Source organism: Asterias rubens, chromosome 15 (genome assembly GCF_902459465.1).
Source record: "Asterias rubens chromosome 15, eAstRub1.3, whole genome shotgun sequence".
NCBI lineage: Eukaryota > Metazoa > Echinodermata > Asteroidea > Forcipulatida > Asteriidae > Asterias > Asterias rubens.
Genome location: NC_047076.1, coordinates 5599484 through 5617814, shown reverse-complemented (window position 1 = coordinate 5617814; position 18331 = coordinate 5599484). Strand labels below are relative to the sequence as shown.

At 38.5% G+C, this 18331-nt stretch overlaps 1 protein-coding gene across 1 annotated transcript in view; it reads right to left on the bottom strand.

Annotated features, from left to right (window-relative positions):
- The window catches only part of LOC117299845 (integrin beta-1-like), a 40997-nt gene that overhangs the window by 4419 nt on the left and 18247 nt on the right, over nt 1-18331 (bottom strand). Inside the window, exons 2-19 of the mRNA XM_033783393.1 lie at nt 13780-13900; nt 12342-12457; nt 11012-11119; nt 10550-10634; nt 9787-9918; nt 9144-9240; nt 8429-8513; nt 7086-7172; nt 6694-6777; nt 6312-6392; nt 5092-5187; nt 4139-4228; nt 3775-3962; nt 3303-3387; nt 2533-2693; nt 1846-1921; nt 1267-1348; nt 900-1027 (exon numbers count right to left, since the gene is read on the bottom strand). Coding sequence (XP_033639284.1) covers nt 900-1027; nt 1267-1348; nt 1846-1921; nt 2533-2693; nt 3303-3387; nt 3775-3962; nt 4139-4228; nt 5092-5187; nt 6312-6392; nt 6694-6777; nt 7086-7172; nt 8429-8513; nt 9144-9240; nt 9787-9918; nt 10550-10634; nt 11012-11119; nt 12342-12457; nt 13780-13864 — 1866 coding nt within the window. The 5' untranslated portion in view covers nt 13865-13900. The remainder of the gene's footprint in view (nt 1-899; nt 1028-1266; nt 1349-1845; nt 1922-2532; nt 2694-3302; nt 3388-3774; nt 3963-4138; nt 4229-5091; nt 5188-6311; nt 6393-6693; nt 6778-7085; nt 7173-8428; nt 8514-9143; nt 9241-9786; nt 9919-10549; nt 10635-11011; nt 11120-12341; nt 12458-13779; nt 13901-18331) is intronic.

Sequence of the window (18331 nt, the reverse complement as noted above, 5' to 3'; positions counted from 1 at the left end):
CACGCGACGGGGTCGACCCGGGGAAGCTAAACGAACGCACCCTATATAGGACCTCTGACATGAGAACGGGACTTGAATCAAGTCTATCGTCGGCTAAAATGGACCCACTGTAAAAAGAACCAAAAGTCAGTTTTGGTCATGTGTTGGTGTTTTTTCTTCTTCTGTTTTTGGTAAATTTGTTGCCTTAGAAACAACAGTAAAATTGTCGTAGTAGTAGCTTAAAAAAATACCATTGTGAATGATGTACTTTTATTCAAGAATGAAAATGTCTTAGATTTGTAAATCTTAGCTTGCTAGCCAGTGATTAAGAACGCACCCCATTTGAAGCCACACATCAGTTTTGGTCATGCTTTGGTATCTTATAATCAGATGTTTGAGGGTTCTTTTGCAGTAAAACAACCCCAGTAAAAAAGATTGTTAGGTAATAGCTTGACAAGGTCCGTTAACCATTGTACTGCTTTTCCCCAACAAAACATAAATAAATCTAAGCTTACTGGCCAGTGATTAAAGGCAGTGGACACTATTGGTAATTACTCAAAATAATTATTAGCATAAAACCTTTATTGGTGACGAGTAATGGGGAGAGGTTGATGGTATAAAACATTGTGAGAAACGGCTCCCTCTGAAGTGCCATAGTTTTCGAAAAAGAAGTAATTTTCCACGAATTTGATTTCAAGACCTCAGATTTAGAACTTGAGGTCTCGAAATCAAACATCTAAACGCACACAACTTCGTGTGACATGGGTGTTTTTTTCTTTCATTATTATCTCGCAAGTTCGATGACCGATTGGGCTCAAATTTTTACAGGTTTGTTACTTTATGCATATGTTGAGATACACCAACTGTGAAGGCTAGTCTTTGACAAATACCATTAGTGTCCAATGTCTTTAAGAACGTACCCCATTTGAAGCCACACATCCAGCGGTTGATATGGGACAGTCGCATGCGTCACCACTGAAACCTGGTTTGCATTTACAAACACTGCGTCTGCTCTTTTCATCGCATACACACTGGCCTCGGTCTGGCCCTGCGGATATAACAGATTTTAAAATGACAGTCATAGTAATGGGTGGAAAAAACTTTCACTTTGTAAAATCATTCTAAGTAATTTCAGAAAGTTTTCTGAATGGGCCCTTTGGAGAAGAAAAAAGAACCGAGTAAATAAAAAAACACACCTGACAGTGGCAGATTCGTTTACATTCAGATGACAAAATTAATAAGCGATCGTTTAATCACAATTGAAAGTAAAAAGCATCCTCGACTTACCTCCACATAGTTGCCCTTTGTACCGCTCACATGAGAAGTTATCACACTCACAGAACCGTCCAGATATCACCTCTTTCTTGTCCTAAAAGTTTGAGAACGAAGACTTCCTTTTTATTGTTGTGGAAAATGCTATATAACTACTCTCTGTCCAGTTACTTCGATTTAATTTCGTGAATGTTGGACTTGAGGCTTTACGTAATAATGAAAGATAGGCCTTTTATAGTTTAATCTTGGGGTAGGCCTACGCCATAATGATTCCTTGAAGAAGTTGTGGCGTTGAGCGTCTGTAACATAGAAACATGGTAGAGCACAGCCTTAGGCAAGGATTTTGCCATGGCTCACGATACTTGTGCTCAGGCTGCGTCTTATGTAATGTCTGCCATTTTTCAGATCAATGAAGGCAACAAACCCCGCTGCTTCATAAGTCACTCCAGGTTAACTAGCGACACATTCAAACCCCCGAAACAGACATGATCATGATGAGTTAAGTGCAAGCAGGGCTTGTCAACAAGCTGCGAACAATATCAAGCGAGTGCGTTTCTACAGATGTAAAAAGAAAAAGAAAAAAGGACGACATACCGGTCTTTCAAAGCAAGCACATTCCCCGCATATACATTCACCTCGTCCAGAACACGCAATGGACGAGTTACTGCTCCTGTTGATGAAGAGAAAACAAATAAAAGCAAACTAGACATTGTGTGTGAATTGGAGACGTTGTGACGCTAGGTGGCAGCAGACTAACATGGTAAACATCCTCGTTTACTCGTAGCTCCGAGCATGCGGATTTTCCAAAAAGTCGGAGAAGCAATTTATGGTAAATTGACTTGCTCCGTGACACAACTGTCTTGACAAGAATTCGATTAACAGCACAATGACAAGGCCATCAAAACTCGTGAAACATGTGTGATACAGATAAAGGGACTATAAATTAATAAGTAAACTTGCGGGTACAACCATGTGTAAAAAAAATTGTATGTTCGTGTTGGCGCTGAAAAGAGCCGGTTTGGTCTCGACGTTTCGAACAGTATACTCTGCTCGTCTTCAGGAGAATGCTGGACTGCTGGTGGTGATTGAGCTTAAGTAGCGGTGGATGGATGAACATGGATGTGAATAGACAACTTGATTACTTGATTTGTTACGGTCACAACACTTTCTTGTACTGTTAATGCTAGTATTTCACTTCCCTGTGCTCCTTTTTCAGACGCTATCTGTAAATTTAGGTTTACAAAATTTGATAAATAAACGTCAAAATGTTGGTGTCCTTACGCTCTACACGATGCCACGTTCTCATACTTGTCTCTGAATGATACCTCGATGTCTTCACCGCTGCTACACTCACAGAGTTTACCGTAACGTCCTGCATCACACACACACTGCCCGCAAGACAACGTACCGTTTCCATTGGAACAATAGTCGCTGTTGGGAATCTGTGGACGCAAAACACAAAAAATAATATAAAAATACAATATAACACTGCTCAAACTCTCGAAAAATTACACAATGACACATCTTCGAAATGTCAGGTTTTTCCTTTGCTACTCAGTTCTCACACTCGATATACCAAAATCATGAATTGCGCAAGCTATATGTGGAACTTTTAAAAAGGTAGAGGTGGCAGCAGACCTCACAGGTAAACACATTGTTCTTGGTTATGTACGCGTGCTCAGAACAACCTTGTAAGTATGCTGCCACTTGGCGTTCCAAAGCCTCCCATTGACCCAGTGCTTTGGACTTAATTCATAAGTTTAGGCCAGACACTGCACTCAGGTTCTGTGTTTTTCTAGTAATATTATGAACATTATCACGCAATACCAACAATCGTTTGTTGAGTTTGCGACATTCATCCAAGAAAATATGTTTACAGAATAACAACATTCAGAAAGTGATTGGTCTCAAACCAAAACATTTGAAGTTTTCACCTTTTCACAAAAATGCAAACATTATATGAAAACTAAACAAAAAAGACTGTGTCTTAGATGTTGGTGTGTAAACGGTATTGGATTCAACTTTCAAGGTGTATAGAAAACAAATCTTACCGACAAATCTTCGCAATCACAGCTGCATGTCACTACCACTGAGATCTCTAAAGCTTCTTCAAAACCAATCGGTCCGATGTTGAAACTACATTTAATATAGATAAATATGAGACGAATGTTAGTAGTTGGCTCAATTAAGCATTGCATTGTAGCTATCACGGCATCCATCTTTGAATGAAATGTCGAAATTTAAGCAAAATCGCTTCCTTTTAATTTCACAAAGTTTAGAAGGTAAAACAGAGTACCGCAGTGGGATGGTTTGTTTGGGGACTTCATGTCCCGAACTATTAAGATCTCAAGAATCCACATTTGATCAGTCGTGCAACTTTTCAGCTGATCAGCTGATTTCCTTTTCTTCTTTTCAAAACACTCCCCTAGAAAACTGAAAAACACTTTGCAAAATTTAAGTGTGATCAGCCATTTCCTCTTTTTTTGCCATTAGAAAATTGCATGTCTGTTTGATGTTGTTTACCTTTGCTCGGTATTGTCATGGCAACTGGTAGCTTCCACCGTGACGTCAAAACTGACAACCTCACCTAGCTTGAGACCAAGGCAGACTTTGGACCCGGGGTTTGGCGCCTCGTCCAGACACCGAGACGTGTAGGTAACGGCTAGGTTTTCCGGAGCATTGTCGGAGATTTGCACCTTTGAGGTGATTTTCTGAAAAATATGAAAAGTCCTCAAATAATAGTGGGTTTATATTCGTTTGATGACGAAGGGCACGAAAACAAATTAAAGAGCAATATAAAGTTAAGCATGGGGTCACATCATGATTGTGACACTATCCCTTCAACACCAATTTAACAAACGGTAAAAGCTATTGTTTTTAAACTCACATCGTAATTTTCCTTGATCAAGGCCACCACGTTAGAAGAGTCTGGGGCCAAGATGCCAACAGTTGATCCCTCGATGAAATTTGCGAGTTCCTGCAACAAAAAAAGCATTTTGAATAAATAATACCGAATAACAGAAATAGCAATATGCAAATAATACAATAAATACATTTATAGGGCCTTTTCTCTTAAAAGATGGTTACACAACGCCGAATAGGGACTAGAAAATTTACCCAAATAATACAGTTTTTAAAATATAGGTCATTGTTTAAACAGATGAGTTTTCAGAGCCTTCTTAAAAGCGTTACAGGAACGGAGCAGGAGATGCACTGTATGGAAGCTCATTCCAGAGTCGAGGTGCATTTATAGAATGCATGGTCATCTCGAGTTAGGACTAGCCTTAAGTTTCTAATATCTCCGAGGACTAGTCCTAACCTTTACTCTTTGTGAAATCGACCACAGGACCCCACTAAAAGTTTAGACATTACCCTTCGATGTTCTCGGAACATACATGTATATAGCATATAGCTCGTGACCATAATTCCAGACTCTGGTCTGTCAGGGTGATGCAGTACGATGAGTGAGCCACGATGCAAAGCGAGCAACATTAACCACGTAGATTTTGGACACATGAATTAAGCCCAAATTATGGACATTTTTTAAACACAAATATTTTGAAATAAACTTATAGTTATTTTTAATAATTACAAGTCATAAAAATCACTATTTGGCACTGCTCTAGAATTGCAAGGGTCGTGGGTTCGAATCCCACCCGAGTAATATGCCTGTGATCTTTTTTCACAGACCTCTGGAAAATACCGAGTATACAGTGCTTACACACATCGGTGTACAATGGGTAAAAAAACAAATCTGTTTAAATCCCCTTTTTACTGGACGAGAATTTGTGGTTCGTCATAGCGATTTCGGTATAAAAACTATAGGTAATAGATGCTTACCCGGTAAAGGCCGGTGTGGCTCGCCGTTACCGCGAAAATAGGAATGACATTCTGCTCTCTCATGCGGAAGTTCAAATGCCCAACGGACGGATAATCCTTTAATGGAAAGAACACAAATTGGAGACATATTATTAAACCCTATGCAGACTTCGATGTAAAATAAAGATATGCACATATATAGATCTATTCAACAAATTAATGGCCATAAAAACTTACTTGGTAAGAACATATAAAAGAAAATGTCCTTTCTCTATGATAAGAAGCACTGCAGCTGTTGATATATACACTTTTTTTGAGAAAATATTTCCGCCTAAGTTTTGGATAACCAAGAACATTTGAAAATTTTCTGATTGATGCACGGATCGTTTCTCGAATTTCCGAGAGTTGGTGTTCGTTCGCGAATGCTACGGACGCCACAGATGCGGTTGATTTGATACCCACTTTCACCTCGCTATAAACGTTGATATGATGTTCGTGTAAAAAATATCGTGACCGTTTGTGTTGAAGTTTTCTCATCTGTATGTATAGACCATGTGAACTTTGTTTACAATAAGTGTGACTTTGTACATTCTTTGAGAATTCTGGCAGGCAAGATACTACACTGGTCCTATGGAAAAGCTGACATTTTGTGTCATAATTTCCACATAAAACCAAGAGTTATACAAGTAAAAGCTTGAGTTTTGAGACGTGCCAATTTTCATCATTTCAAAAATTGATAAGAATTAGACAGTGTAATCTCAACAAAATTAAAGATTGTATGTTTTCTTCCGTTGAGCTGTGTACAAATCGTGCCTGCAGGAAGTCTGCAGGAAGTCTGTGGCTCTATGGTAAACACGTTTCCCCATGTATACATTGTAATCAACTAAAACTTTGATAATGTGACTTTTAAAATATTGTACCTTTCTTTTAACTTGCCCATTAACAAGCATTGCGTTGACAGAATCTATCTATGGCCATTAAAAGTGAAATATGAAAACCTTTAACTTGTTCAAATCTTTAAAGCACGCAGCCTCAACATCCGATTTGAAAGAGTTTTTTAAAGATCTTAAAAAATATGAGTTTTGAGCACGCCACGGCTAAAGGTCTTCCAAAACAACTCTTTGTTTTGTTTCATTGTTTTGCCTCCAGTACCGAAGTATCATGACCTGTGGAACATCTGGGTCGTGATCAAGTGCGCCCTCATTGCTCGTTGATACTACCCAAAACAATGTATCACTTACAAATTCGTTGGCCCTGTCGTTATAGCCTGTTTCACTATTCAGGTGACACTCTCCATCATTTGGATTCACAATCCCAAGTAACTAAAAGAGAAAGGGTGAAACAGAGAAACTGAACCAAACTACTTGAAAGATCTTTTAAAAATCATTAATCTTGATAATTTTGAGGGTTTAAAGTTACCCCCGAGAGTTTTGGGTTTGTTACGGCGTGTCGTGGCTGAGCTATATTAACAGCTTTTCAGAGTGTAATGCATCCGTGGACTATATGTTAAAGTTTATACTCATTAAGCTCCTAGGTTGAATTTAACAGGTTGAAACATTAGTTATAAATCATGCACCTGCATGCTGCACTGTAAAATAAAACAACCCGCTGAAAACCACTTACCTTCCCGTCGCCAGCAATATGGAAGGCATCGTCGCTAACGTAAACCACGATGTGTCTTGCTTTAGGCAGCCAACCTATTAATTCCTTTCAAACAAGAACACATAATATGATATAATAGGTGTAAACAGGTGATCCTCGTGCATTAGGTCCGCGCCATTGTTTCTTTCATGAACTAAAGTAATACAATAGGTACCCCAGCAACCTCGTTCCAAGGGGTGATCGATCTCGCTATTTCCCCAGCATACCTTGCTCGCCCAACGAGAGGTATCGATACGGCGCGCTGCCCAACGAGGCTGGAGCCAAAGAGACTTGCACGGTTCATTCATTCAAATCAGCATCAGACATAGTTAATATACACAAACATACATATTCATTGGAATGACGTCACCTACTTTGCATACTGTGATCTGCATAAGGGCATCCAGACCGGCCTCGGGACTGTCCAGGTTCCCAGAGTATGAGGTCTCATTTACTCTGTCCTGAAAACGGAGTAAAAATGTACATTACTATGTGATGACATTTTGATCCCACACACAATAGTTTAGTCTGCTGCCACCTAGCGTATGCTCCTATTTTATTGGTTAATCTTTCCTAGACTGGTCCCCTTGGTACTTGTTTTTTTAGAAACCAGTGACTTCATTGGATACGATCATTAGATTGGATAAACGTGCAGTGACGTAGGCTTTCTATATTTGTATCTTTCTTCTGGTGTTGCTATATGGAATAAGTTACCTACTACTGAGGGCCAAAATGCATCGTCTATTGGTGGTTTTAAAAATATGTACAAACAATAATGCTCATGTTGTTCGTCTGGTTTTTTTATTGTACAATTTTTTTACGCTGACTGTTTGTATTTTTCTATTTTATGTTTTCCTTTTTCCTTTTGTTTATATTTATTACACATGACCATAAAGTAATACCGCTCTTGTGCTGATTTGTGTACCCTGTATAAAGATATTTAAAGGCAGTGGACACTATTGGTAATTACTCAAAATAATTATTAGCATAACACCTTACTTTGTAACGAGTAACGGGGAGAGGTTGATAGTATAAAACAGTGTGAGAAACGGCTCCCTCTGAAGTGACGTAGTTTTCGAGAAAGAAGTATTTTTCCACGAATTTGATTTCGAGACCTCAAGTTTAGAGTTTGAGGTCTCGAAATCAACCATCTAAAGGCACACTACTTCGTGTGACAAGGGTGTTTTTTCTTTCATTATTATCTCGCAACTTCGACGACCGATTGAGCTCAAATTTCCACAGGTTTGTGGTACACCAGGTGAGAAGACTGGTCTTTGACAATTACCAATAGTGGCCACTGTCTTTAAGTAAATAAATAAATAAATGAATAAATCTGTGTTTTGATTGGTCCGAGGTGACATTTGGCAGCTGCACTTGCAGTCGTCTGCACAAGAATCAGGTGAAAGGTGAAGATGAACGGGGATTGGCCAATGCTAGAGGCCACTCTCTGACGTTATTCACGAGCCTCGAAGTGAAACGTCAGGGCCCAATTTCATAGAGCTGCTCAGCACGAAAATTTGCTTAGCATGAAATTTCCATTTTGTTGCATTTCCTAGTTACTTGTATTCAGCTGTTGTATGGTTATCTTGAAAATCACGTAGAAATTTGGTTGGGAAATCCTGTTTTTATCCAGGCAAACATTTCATGCTAAGCAAATTTTTGTGCTTCGCAGCTCTATGAAATTGGACCCAGATGTTCAGGCTAAGTCTTTCCTTACCGAAAACAAGTCCGTGTTCACGTCCAAAGGGAGGTGATTTCTGAAGTTGTAAGGCGGCTGGCAATCTGGACACGGCTCTAAAAGACTATTGAACATAAGCAAACATTAAAAGTGTGTCACTTCGCGTGTTCAAAATTACATCATCGAGATTGATATCGATTAACTTCAAAACAAAACTTCTCTTACTGTGTGGTTATTTTTTGCTCTCCACCAGTTTACCCAAATGTAGGCCAAATTGGTATAGACGAATCTAGTCCAGTGCTTTTAATTACAATCAGGATCACGTGATAATTTGGATTGCAAAAAATCTATATATTTTTTTTAACATTATTGTTATTGTTATTATTATTTATTGTTTTATTAGTTGTTGTGGTGGGAAAGGGGTCTCCAAATACAATGTTCTCACTGGGAGACTTTTGGGACGCTTGGTGGCAGCAGACTTATCAGGTAAAATCCATTGTTCTCGGTCATGTGCGCAAGCTCAGAACTACGTAAACAATTGCAATTTACCTGGTAAGTCTGCTGCCACCTAGCGTCCCAAAGTCTCCCATTAACTGAGACCGATACCCAGTTCAGTGGGACATTTTTTTCTGCGGATGATATATCTGGTATGAACTTTAAAATCAGTGAGTTTCCACGTTGAAACTAAAAATACACCAAACATTCTATATATTATAAAGCTGTTTTTGAATTAATGAAGGAATCCAACACTTACCTGCTAGGAGCAGTATTTACAAAGGGTGATAACGTTTTCTCGACGAAGGAGCCAAAACCAAGTCGGAAGTTTCTCGTAATTTCCCCCATCTCCTCGGCTGTATATGAAACAATTCAAAAAAGAAAATGCTTTCAAAAACAAAACAATAGAAACAAATATACAGGGCCATTATGTTTTGACCCAATGCCCAATCTTGACCGCACCGTTTGCAAATCATTCCCTGGGTGTTACCAATCAAATTTCAAAATGGCTGACCATTGATTGTCAGTACCCGCTTGTGACGTCATGTCCGACGGGCGTATCAGTTTAAACTACACTACTAAGTGTTCAATAAACATTAGTTTATTCAAGTGCCATAGACCTTTTCACAAAATACCCGTGTGCAAGCGCCAACTGTTGAATGAGGTGCATGCTGGTCTAGCTAGCGACCAAACTTGATCGCTAGCTAGACCGACATGCACCTCATTCCTTATCGCTTCTTTGCGATAAGGTCTATGGTACAAAAATAAACCACAAAATGGCGTTGCTTTTTTTATTATTACAAAAAGTTCAAAAAGTTATACAAAGATTTTGGTTTTGTCTGACCCTAATTGAGTCAGGACACATCGATCAAAATTGATTTTAAATTAGAGTCAACACGTACCTAGTGTATTTGCTAACTGCTTGAGATTTTCTAAATCATCTTTCATGGATCCGCTTAAATCCATGACGTAATAGAGGTCCACCGGGTAATCCCTTGCCTGGCGCACAGATACACTCAGATTCACACTTTGACCTGTAAAGTGACGGGCAGAAATAAAACAATAAAATCAACCCAAGTTGAATGGAATGCACCCCCATAAATTGATACATTGAAAAATTAATCCCAGTTAAAGAGAGGGTACAGACTTGGTTATTGTCAAAGACCAGTCTTCTCACTTGATGTATCCCATCATAACCAGAAAATAACAAGCCTGTGAAAATTTGGGCTCAATTAGTCATCGAAGTTGCGAGAAAATGATGAAAGAAAAAAAACCCTTGTCTTTTATTATTTTAGTGAGAAATAACCTCTTTCTCAAAAACTACGTTACTTCAGAGGGATTTGTTTCCCACAACGTTTCATTATCAACAGCTCTCCAATGCTCGTTACCAAGTCAGTTTTTAAGTTAATATTTGTTTTGAGTAATTACCAAAATTGTTCCCTTCCCTTTAAATGGAATGTGGCATGTTGTATACCCATAGTGAAGTGATAAACAGCGCTGTTGACATTGAAATCATTGCGATGCAGACCCACCCGGATGGGGGTCAGTTCTTTGTGCTTCCTTGGGAATCGTTTTGTAATATTGTTTACCGACCAGCGGTCTGTATCATCGAACAAACTTAGTTTGAGGTCATATCTAAAGGTCATATCTAAAGGTCATACCTACCAGGTCGTAGTTTCAGTCTGATTTTCTGGGGTGCAACTTGGACAGGATCACCTAGAACTGGATCTGCATCTCTTAGCTCTTCATTCTACAAACACAGATGAAAGTAATCGGACACCGTACAATTATTTATTGTTAAGTAGGATTTGTAACTTTTCATGGTGGAAATGCGGTATTGATGCCTAAGGTTTAACACCATGTAATGATAATCTGAGAACCGCACCATCTCAATTAGATATTATGAGTACATGGTGTTACTGCAAACCTTATTATATCAATTTATTGTTGTTCTACATAGCAGTACTGTTGTTATAATTGTGTCTGTGGTGATGAACCTCATGTCTGCTCTTTGTGTATAGCGCCCTCATGGGTCAAAAATAGAGAAAGAATGCGGCTTCGCATGTGAATGAATTTGAAACTAAAATATAAATGCCCATAAACAAAGATCTAACCAATAATACAAACCTCTTCTATGCCGACACTGCTGACTGGGTAGGTAATATCGAGGCATGTTTTGTTGATTAAGTTCTGAAGTAGATCACATCTTAGGAAGCCGGTATCTTCAGTATAACCCTGAAAAGAACAAATGATTGTTGAAAATGTTGCAACTGAAATGGTATTAGCTTTATTGACTATAAAAACCCTCTAATAGTATATTCACACAAACTTCAAAATGTACAATCTGCAACTATCTAAGAAACTAAATGTCAACGAACAACACTATAGGTCCATTGTGTTGAATATCTTGATAATACGTCATACTTGATGAGAAATAAATAATCTAATTTCGCGTTATTTCTCAGTGAGCGTTTTATTAATTTTGTTTTGCATCGGTGTCATGCAAAATATGTAATCGGTTTTTCACTATTTGCTCGTGACCCAGATGGCCGATCGATCTCAAACTTCTACAGGTTTGTCAGTTTATGTATATGGTAGATTGCATAAAGTGCTCACACTGACAGCAACTGTTTTGTTAACAAAGCCAATTCTGCAATGTACCTTTAAAATTTACCCAGTCAGTTTTCCATGTGGTTTGTTATTTTGATAACTGAAACGAAAAATACTATGTCCATTTATAATTGAATGTGAACAACAAACACTAGGTTCATGTTTTAAATATTACACCATTGAGGAAGGAAAACCTCCATGGTCACTTAAACTGGAAGTTATAAGATGACCTTGGCAGGAAGTGACGTAATCAGCATACACATTGTGTGGTTGACACACTATGGGCATTGTGTTCAAACAAAAACAAAGACTTATAGTTAGGAAAAAGAAGAGAGTCAAACGAAAAGCAAGCTTCTCTCTCAAAGAACAACGGTCACTTGTCTTGTCTTTCTGAAAGTAAACAAAATTGATTTATGTTTTTACCCCGTACGCGCAAGTCCTGTTGGCCGCACCACCTTGAGGCTGGAAGCACTGTAGGAGCTGACCAGTTTCCGGTCAGGTTGGGGTTAAGGAAAATGGAATTATAGCTAGGATCGAGTTTAACCCATTTCTGTGTCAACTTTGACAAATGTTGGAATAAGTAACTCACAACTTACCTGCTGTGCGCACCAACCAAAATGTTGGATCTTAGTAACTATTTAGGCTAACTACTAACCCGTTGTGCGCACTAGCCACATTGGAATAAGTGCTAAACTTACTCTTCATACTATGTGCATGCACACGTTGGAATAAGTAACCAACTAACCACTAATCCGCTGTGCGCACCAGCCACATTGGAATAAGTAACCAACTAACCAACCCGCTGTGTGTACACGTTGGAATAAGTAACCAACTAACCACCACTAACCTGTTGTGCACACCAGCCACATGTGGGATCAATGGCAGTACAGTCCCCGCAAGTCCTCCCTCCAGAGCATACATTATCTTCCAATTCCGACGGCTCTTTGGGTACTGTTTCTGTTACTGTTTGACAAACCAAAAATTCAAAATTGAAATCAATGAAGTATCTTTCAAATTAGGAAGCAAGTACCAGGGCAAACCCAATAGTCAACCTTGCGTACCCGTAGACTTCATATCATAATAATGCTTAAGCACAGAAAACAGCTATTAAATCATAACACACATTTGCTTATCTAATACATTGTTATCACCTAAATTACCATTCACGTGCATACTGTAACTGGTTTCCAGCTTGGTTTTGCTAAGCAGAAATTTGTACCATATCTCAATTCTGTCTCCAAAAAGGAGGTCAAATTATATTAAAGGCAGTGGACACTATTGGTAATTACTAAAAAATAATTATTAGCATAAAACCTATCTTGTCGACGAGTAATGGCGAGATGTTGATGGTATAAAACAATGTGAGAAACGGCTCCCTCTGAAGTGCCATAGTTTTCGAGAAAGAAGCAATTTTCCACGAATTTGATTTCGAGGCCTCAAGTTTAGAACTTGAGGTCTCGAAATCAACCATCTAAACGCACACAACTTCGTGTGAAAGTGTGATTTGTTCTTTCATTTTCTATCTCGCAACTTTGATGACCGATTGAGCTCAAATTTTCACAGGTTAGTTATTTTATGCGTATGTTGAGATACACCAACTGTGAAGGCTAGTCTTTGACAATTACAAATAGTGTCCACTGCCTTTAACATCAAATGTGGTGTAAACAGTCATTGTTTTGGTTAGAAAAGGCAAGCAAAACCAGGAATAATATTAATAGAAAGTACTTCCCCTTAATAAATTTGTAAAGTCTTTCGATTTTCAATGTATTCTGTATTCGTTTGTTGTCACTCATTGTGTGAAACAACGAAAACCGTTGTGTGTGAGTGGACGTGTGTAAAGCCCCTTTCACAAGAGAGTAATAAATTGTAGCATGGTTGTAAAAGTTTAGAAGATTTTGTCAAAGACCAGTCTTCCCAATTGGTGTGTCTCAACATTATGCATAAAATAACAAACTTGTACAAATTTGAACTCAACTGGTCGTCGAAGGTGCGAGAGAATAATGAAAAATGAAGCACCCTTGTCGCAGAACTTGTGTGCTTTCAGATGTTTTGAATTTGATACCTCAGCTGAGGTCTCGAATTAAATTCAAATATGTTTGTGAGAAACTACTTCTTTCTCAAAAACTACGTTTCTTTAGAGGGAGCCGTTTCTCACAATGTTTAATATCCCCTATCAACAGCAGATCTCTCAATTGCTCGTTACCAAGTAAGTTTTTATGCCAACATATTTTGGAGTAATAACCACAAGTGTCAAGTGCCTTTAAATACAACTTGACTTAACTTACCTTGTGAGCAACACTGTGTTGATAGTAGAACGAGAACTACAACAGCGGAAAACTGGTGTTGTCTTTGCCGAGTATGGCCACCCATATTTAAGATTCGAAACTTCTCTTGTCAAGGCCGGTTCTTTGAAAGAGAAATATACAAAATAGAACTAAAAACAAAGTGAAACTTATTGTCAGTTAACTTTGTTTTTCAAAAGCTCTCTTGGAGCACACACGTCCTGTCGTTTTTGACAACACTCCCGAAACCTATACAACTCGGTCTTGTGTAACCGTTTGGACACGAATTATTTTCCCATCCGCTCTCTGTGCACGACAAGGCGTATCTGTACTCGACGTTACATTTTCTTGAATATAGGGATAGTGCGTTTTACTCACATAACGTCTCCGAGTTCCTTGTGCGTAGACAGCATTTGTGAAATAGTTTATATACACAAATTATTTCCAAAAGTGTTTTTTTTTTTCTTTGAGCTTTAATCAGGCTATTGTAAACAGCTTTGTCAACGTTTTATTAGTTATAATTCGGAAAAGTTTATTATTCGTGCCTACATTTAATTAATTAAAGGCAGTGGACACTATTGGTAATTACTCAAAATAATGATTAGCATAAAACCTTTCTTGGTGACGAGTAATGGGGAGAGGTTGTTGGTATAAAACGTTGTGAGAAACAGCTCCCTCTGAAGTGCCATAGTTTTCGAGAAAGAAGTAGTTTTCCACGAATTTGATTTCGAGACCTCAAGTTTAGAATTTGAGGTCTCGAAATCAACCATCTAAATGCACACAACTTCGTGTGACAAGGGTGTTTTCTTCTTTCATTATTATCTCGCAATTTTGATGACCGATTGAGCTCAAATTTTTACAGTTTAGTTATTTTATGCATATGTTGAGATACACCAACTGTGAAGGCTATTCTTTGACAATTACCAATAGTGTCCGCTGCCTTTAAAGTTTTACAGGATTTCCTAATGATTTATTAATACATGGCCATATGTACTGTCATGCAGGACTCCGGCTTGAAGTCCGCACCAAAAGGGTCGTGTGTTCACAAAAACCAAAAGGTATAGGCCTACATTTTACACACCACGGTATACTTAAAGCCAGTGGACGCTATTGGTAAATGTCAAAAACCAGTCTTCTCACTTGCTGTTTCTCAACATATGCATAAATTCACAAAGCTGTGAAAATTTGAGCTCGATTGGTCGTCGGAGTTGCTTTCAGATGCTTGATTTCGTTTAAAGTTTAGAATTTGAGGTCTCGAAATCAAATTCGTGGAAAATTACTTCTTTCTCGAAAACTACTCTACTTCAGAGGGAGCCCTTTCTCACAATGTTTTATACTACCAACCTCTCCCCAATACTCGTCACCAAGAAAGGTTTTATGCTAATAATTATTTTGAGTAATTACAAATAGTGTCCACTGCCTTTAAAGACCAGTATTCTCTCTTGGTATATCCAAACATATTTAGGGATCAGTTGGTCATCGGAAGTTACACAACAAAAATAAAAGAAAAAACACCCAACTGTTGCACAGAACTGCTTCCTTTATAGATGCCTTATAGAAAGGTTTCATGCCTTAAGCATTTTTCGGATTCAATTTTTAGGCTAAGAAATAACCCCTTTCTCTAAAACCACTTCGAAGGGGGTCGTTTCTAATAATGTTTTTATAAAACCATCTGCTCTCTCACAGTGCTCTTCACCAAGTTTAATATTTATAGAGTTTGGGGCAAGAACACAACTTTTTGCGCGGAGGCGTTGTCCGTGCCAACTTCCCCCGAACCGAGCGACCGGGGGAAAGGGCGTATTTCCACCGTAGGCTAAAAACACCGGACGGCCAGATTGTAACGGGAAGACCCTACTTATACTTCATTATTGATCATACATTGTATTATAATGAGCCAAATCACGGCAGTGTGACACAGAAAGCAATGCCAAGAACTCAAACTTCTGTGTTATAATACACCTGCCTAGAGGGAACGATTTCGTACAGTAATTTTGAATAACCAAGTATTTTAAGCCTAAACATGATTTGTGCACAGTGAATGCGAATATTTAGGAGTAAATGATAACTTTTTGAATAGCAACTGATACATTTTGTATGTTTCCCAACGCTTTATACTATACAGAGTCATGATAAAATTCCTACTTTAATTCGATTTTCGGTTAAATACCCTTGGGAAAAGTGACAGTTGGTGCGCTGTTTTTAAACTCTTCTTTATTGCATTGATAATGTATACTGTCACACACCATGCTACCACTTGGAGCTTTAACGTACAGTATGCCAATGTAATTCAAAACTTGAAAGTTACCCGCAAACTGACAGGAACGCTGTCAGACTGTGACAACATTATTCTGGTCAGCCCCCCCCCCCCCAACCTTAAGGAACACAAGTAAAACAAGACACAGCGGAAAACACCAGAGCTATATTTGCTGTCATCCTGTTGAGGTGGGCTACTGTTTGTTGTAAATTGAAGAACAACAGGAAGGGAACAGGTATCCTGCAGGAAGTTGTAATCCAATCACACTATATCACGTTGGTAACCCGAGTCTGGTGTATGTGTTGCTTTTTACAAAAGTATTTTAAACCTTATATAGCTCCGTACTAATGGAATGTAATTAACCAGTGTTTTTTTTTTAAACTTATGTTTTTCCTCTTGAAGACATTTATCTGGTTGAAACTTTAAAATGCTTAGTTTGAGCTGGGATGATGTCATCTGGGCCCTATTTCATAACTCAAGCAGATTTCTTAACAAAAAAAAGCAGGATACCATGCGCTACAGATGTATACTTTTGACATGGTGTTTTAGCTTAGCGTTGTTCTTGATAAGCGATTCTAAGTGTCTGTGCTTGAATTATGCCCGTTGTTGTGCAACTTGATCTAAAATAGCCACACGAATGGTTTTGTGTTTGACTTCTCAATTTTTGAAACTTGCATGAATTTGTTGTTTCGCTTTGCAGTTATGAGTGTTACATTTTACTGTAAAAAAACAAAACCAATTAACACAAAAACCAAGGCAACCAAATACAAAGGTAAAACAAACTTTCCCCAATTACATTGCCAATAAATTAACATCATATGAAGCCCCAACCCCCCTAGACGTGTTGGTTAGCACTTTGACGTATGTATACAACAAAACAAAATGGAGGCTAATTGTTTAATACCATTTAAAGACCCTCTCATCCGTCAAATTGATTCCGCTTCGGCTTTGTTGGGGCTCAAAAATTAATAGAAGCCCCTTCTCCACCCAAAGTACGGTTTCAAAATAACTTAAGGGAGTCCTATCGGGAACAAGGGGGCCCAAGCCGAGATTTGTTAAATGCTCTCAGGTTTGAGATTTTAAACATGGGATAAAGTTTTCAAGTACACGCCAAAGTTGACAATGCATCCCACACACAGAGACAACAATCTCAACGCAGTGTGGAATGGCCAATATCCCCAAGTATGTCTACAACGTTAATTGGTTAATTCTCTCAAAACGATTGAGGAACTTTCTATTATATAATAACGTTGTGCAGGAAAGCAGGCATTTTCACATAAGCTGTCATGGCGTCAGATAAAGCGGGGTGGGGGTGGGTGGGGGGGGGAGTGGGGGTCAACGTCATATCTTTGAGATACTAATGACGATGACCTCTAATAATATACCTCTAAATATATGCTATGTGCTTCAAACTCTTAAAATTAGTGGCAATACACAAATATTTTGTAATCCCCGAAATTTGAATGTGAGAAGCGTCACCGTCAGGTACGTTTCTCAGAATGTGTATGCAAATTACGGATTATTATTCCTGTGTGGATATAATCGCTCCGGAGTTTTCTCAAAAACGAGCAGACTATAAACCGTATTGAATATGACGTCACCGTTCAAATATCTGCCGTACAAGATGTCGTCTGTGGGCGTGTGCGTGTGCGTGTGTGCGCGCATACGGTTTGACCTACACGCTGGCGACTTTCATAGCAAAAAAAGGTGTTTTCGATACGGTCTATACCTTTTGAAATAAAACTTTCACACGTTAGTTTTATTGTATTTACTTATATTATTTCTATAGGATTAAAACAATCACGCAGCTTAAAAAAACAAAACAAAAGGTACACTTTCTCTTTAAATGGATAAATCAAATGTATGTTCCTTCTGGCATTCATTTGGTGGTAAAATATACTCATTAAGAGTTAGTTTGGAAAATAAATCGGTTTGTGCACTTGTGTTTCTAATTCCAGGTAGTCATGTTTATAAAGCACAAGTGGATGCAGTCAAGGAGACTATAACGTAAAAACCAAACAACAGAAAGGTAACGGATGTCCTGTCTTTATTTTGATTACCCAATGAATGAACCATGAAATGACCCACAAACAGTTTAGTACAATAACACAAGGACCCATGAATGAATGCACCTTTTCCCGTCCGTTTCTCCAAAGACTATTGTGGGAAATTTAGCCACTCGTGAGCTTTAGGGACAAAAGATGAAGAAGAAAAAGGACAACTACAACAACAACAAGATCACTAGAGGTGTTCGTGTATATTGCACCTTTTTCACGGTGTGGCCAACTTTATTTTACTCCA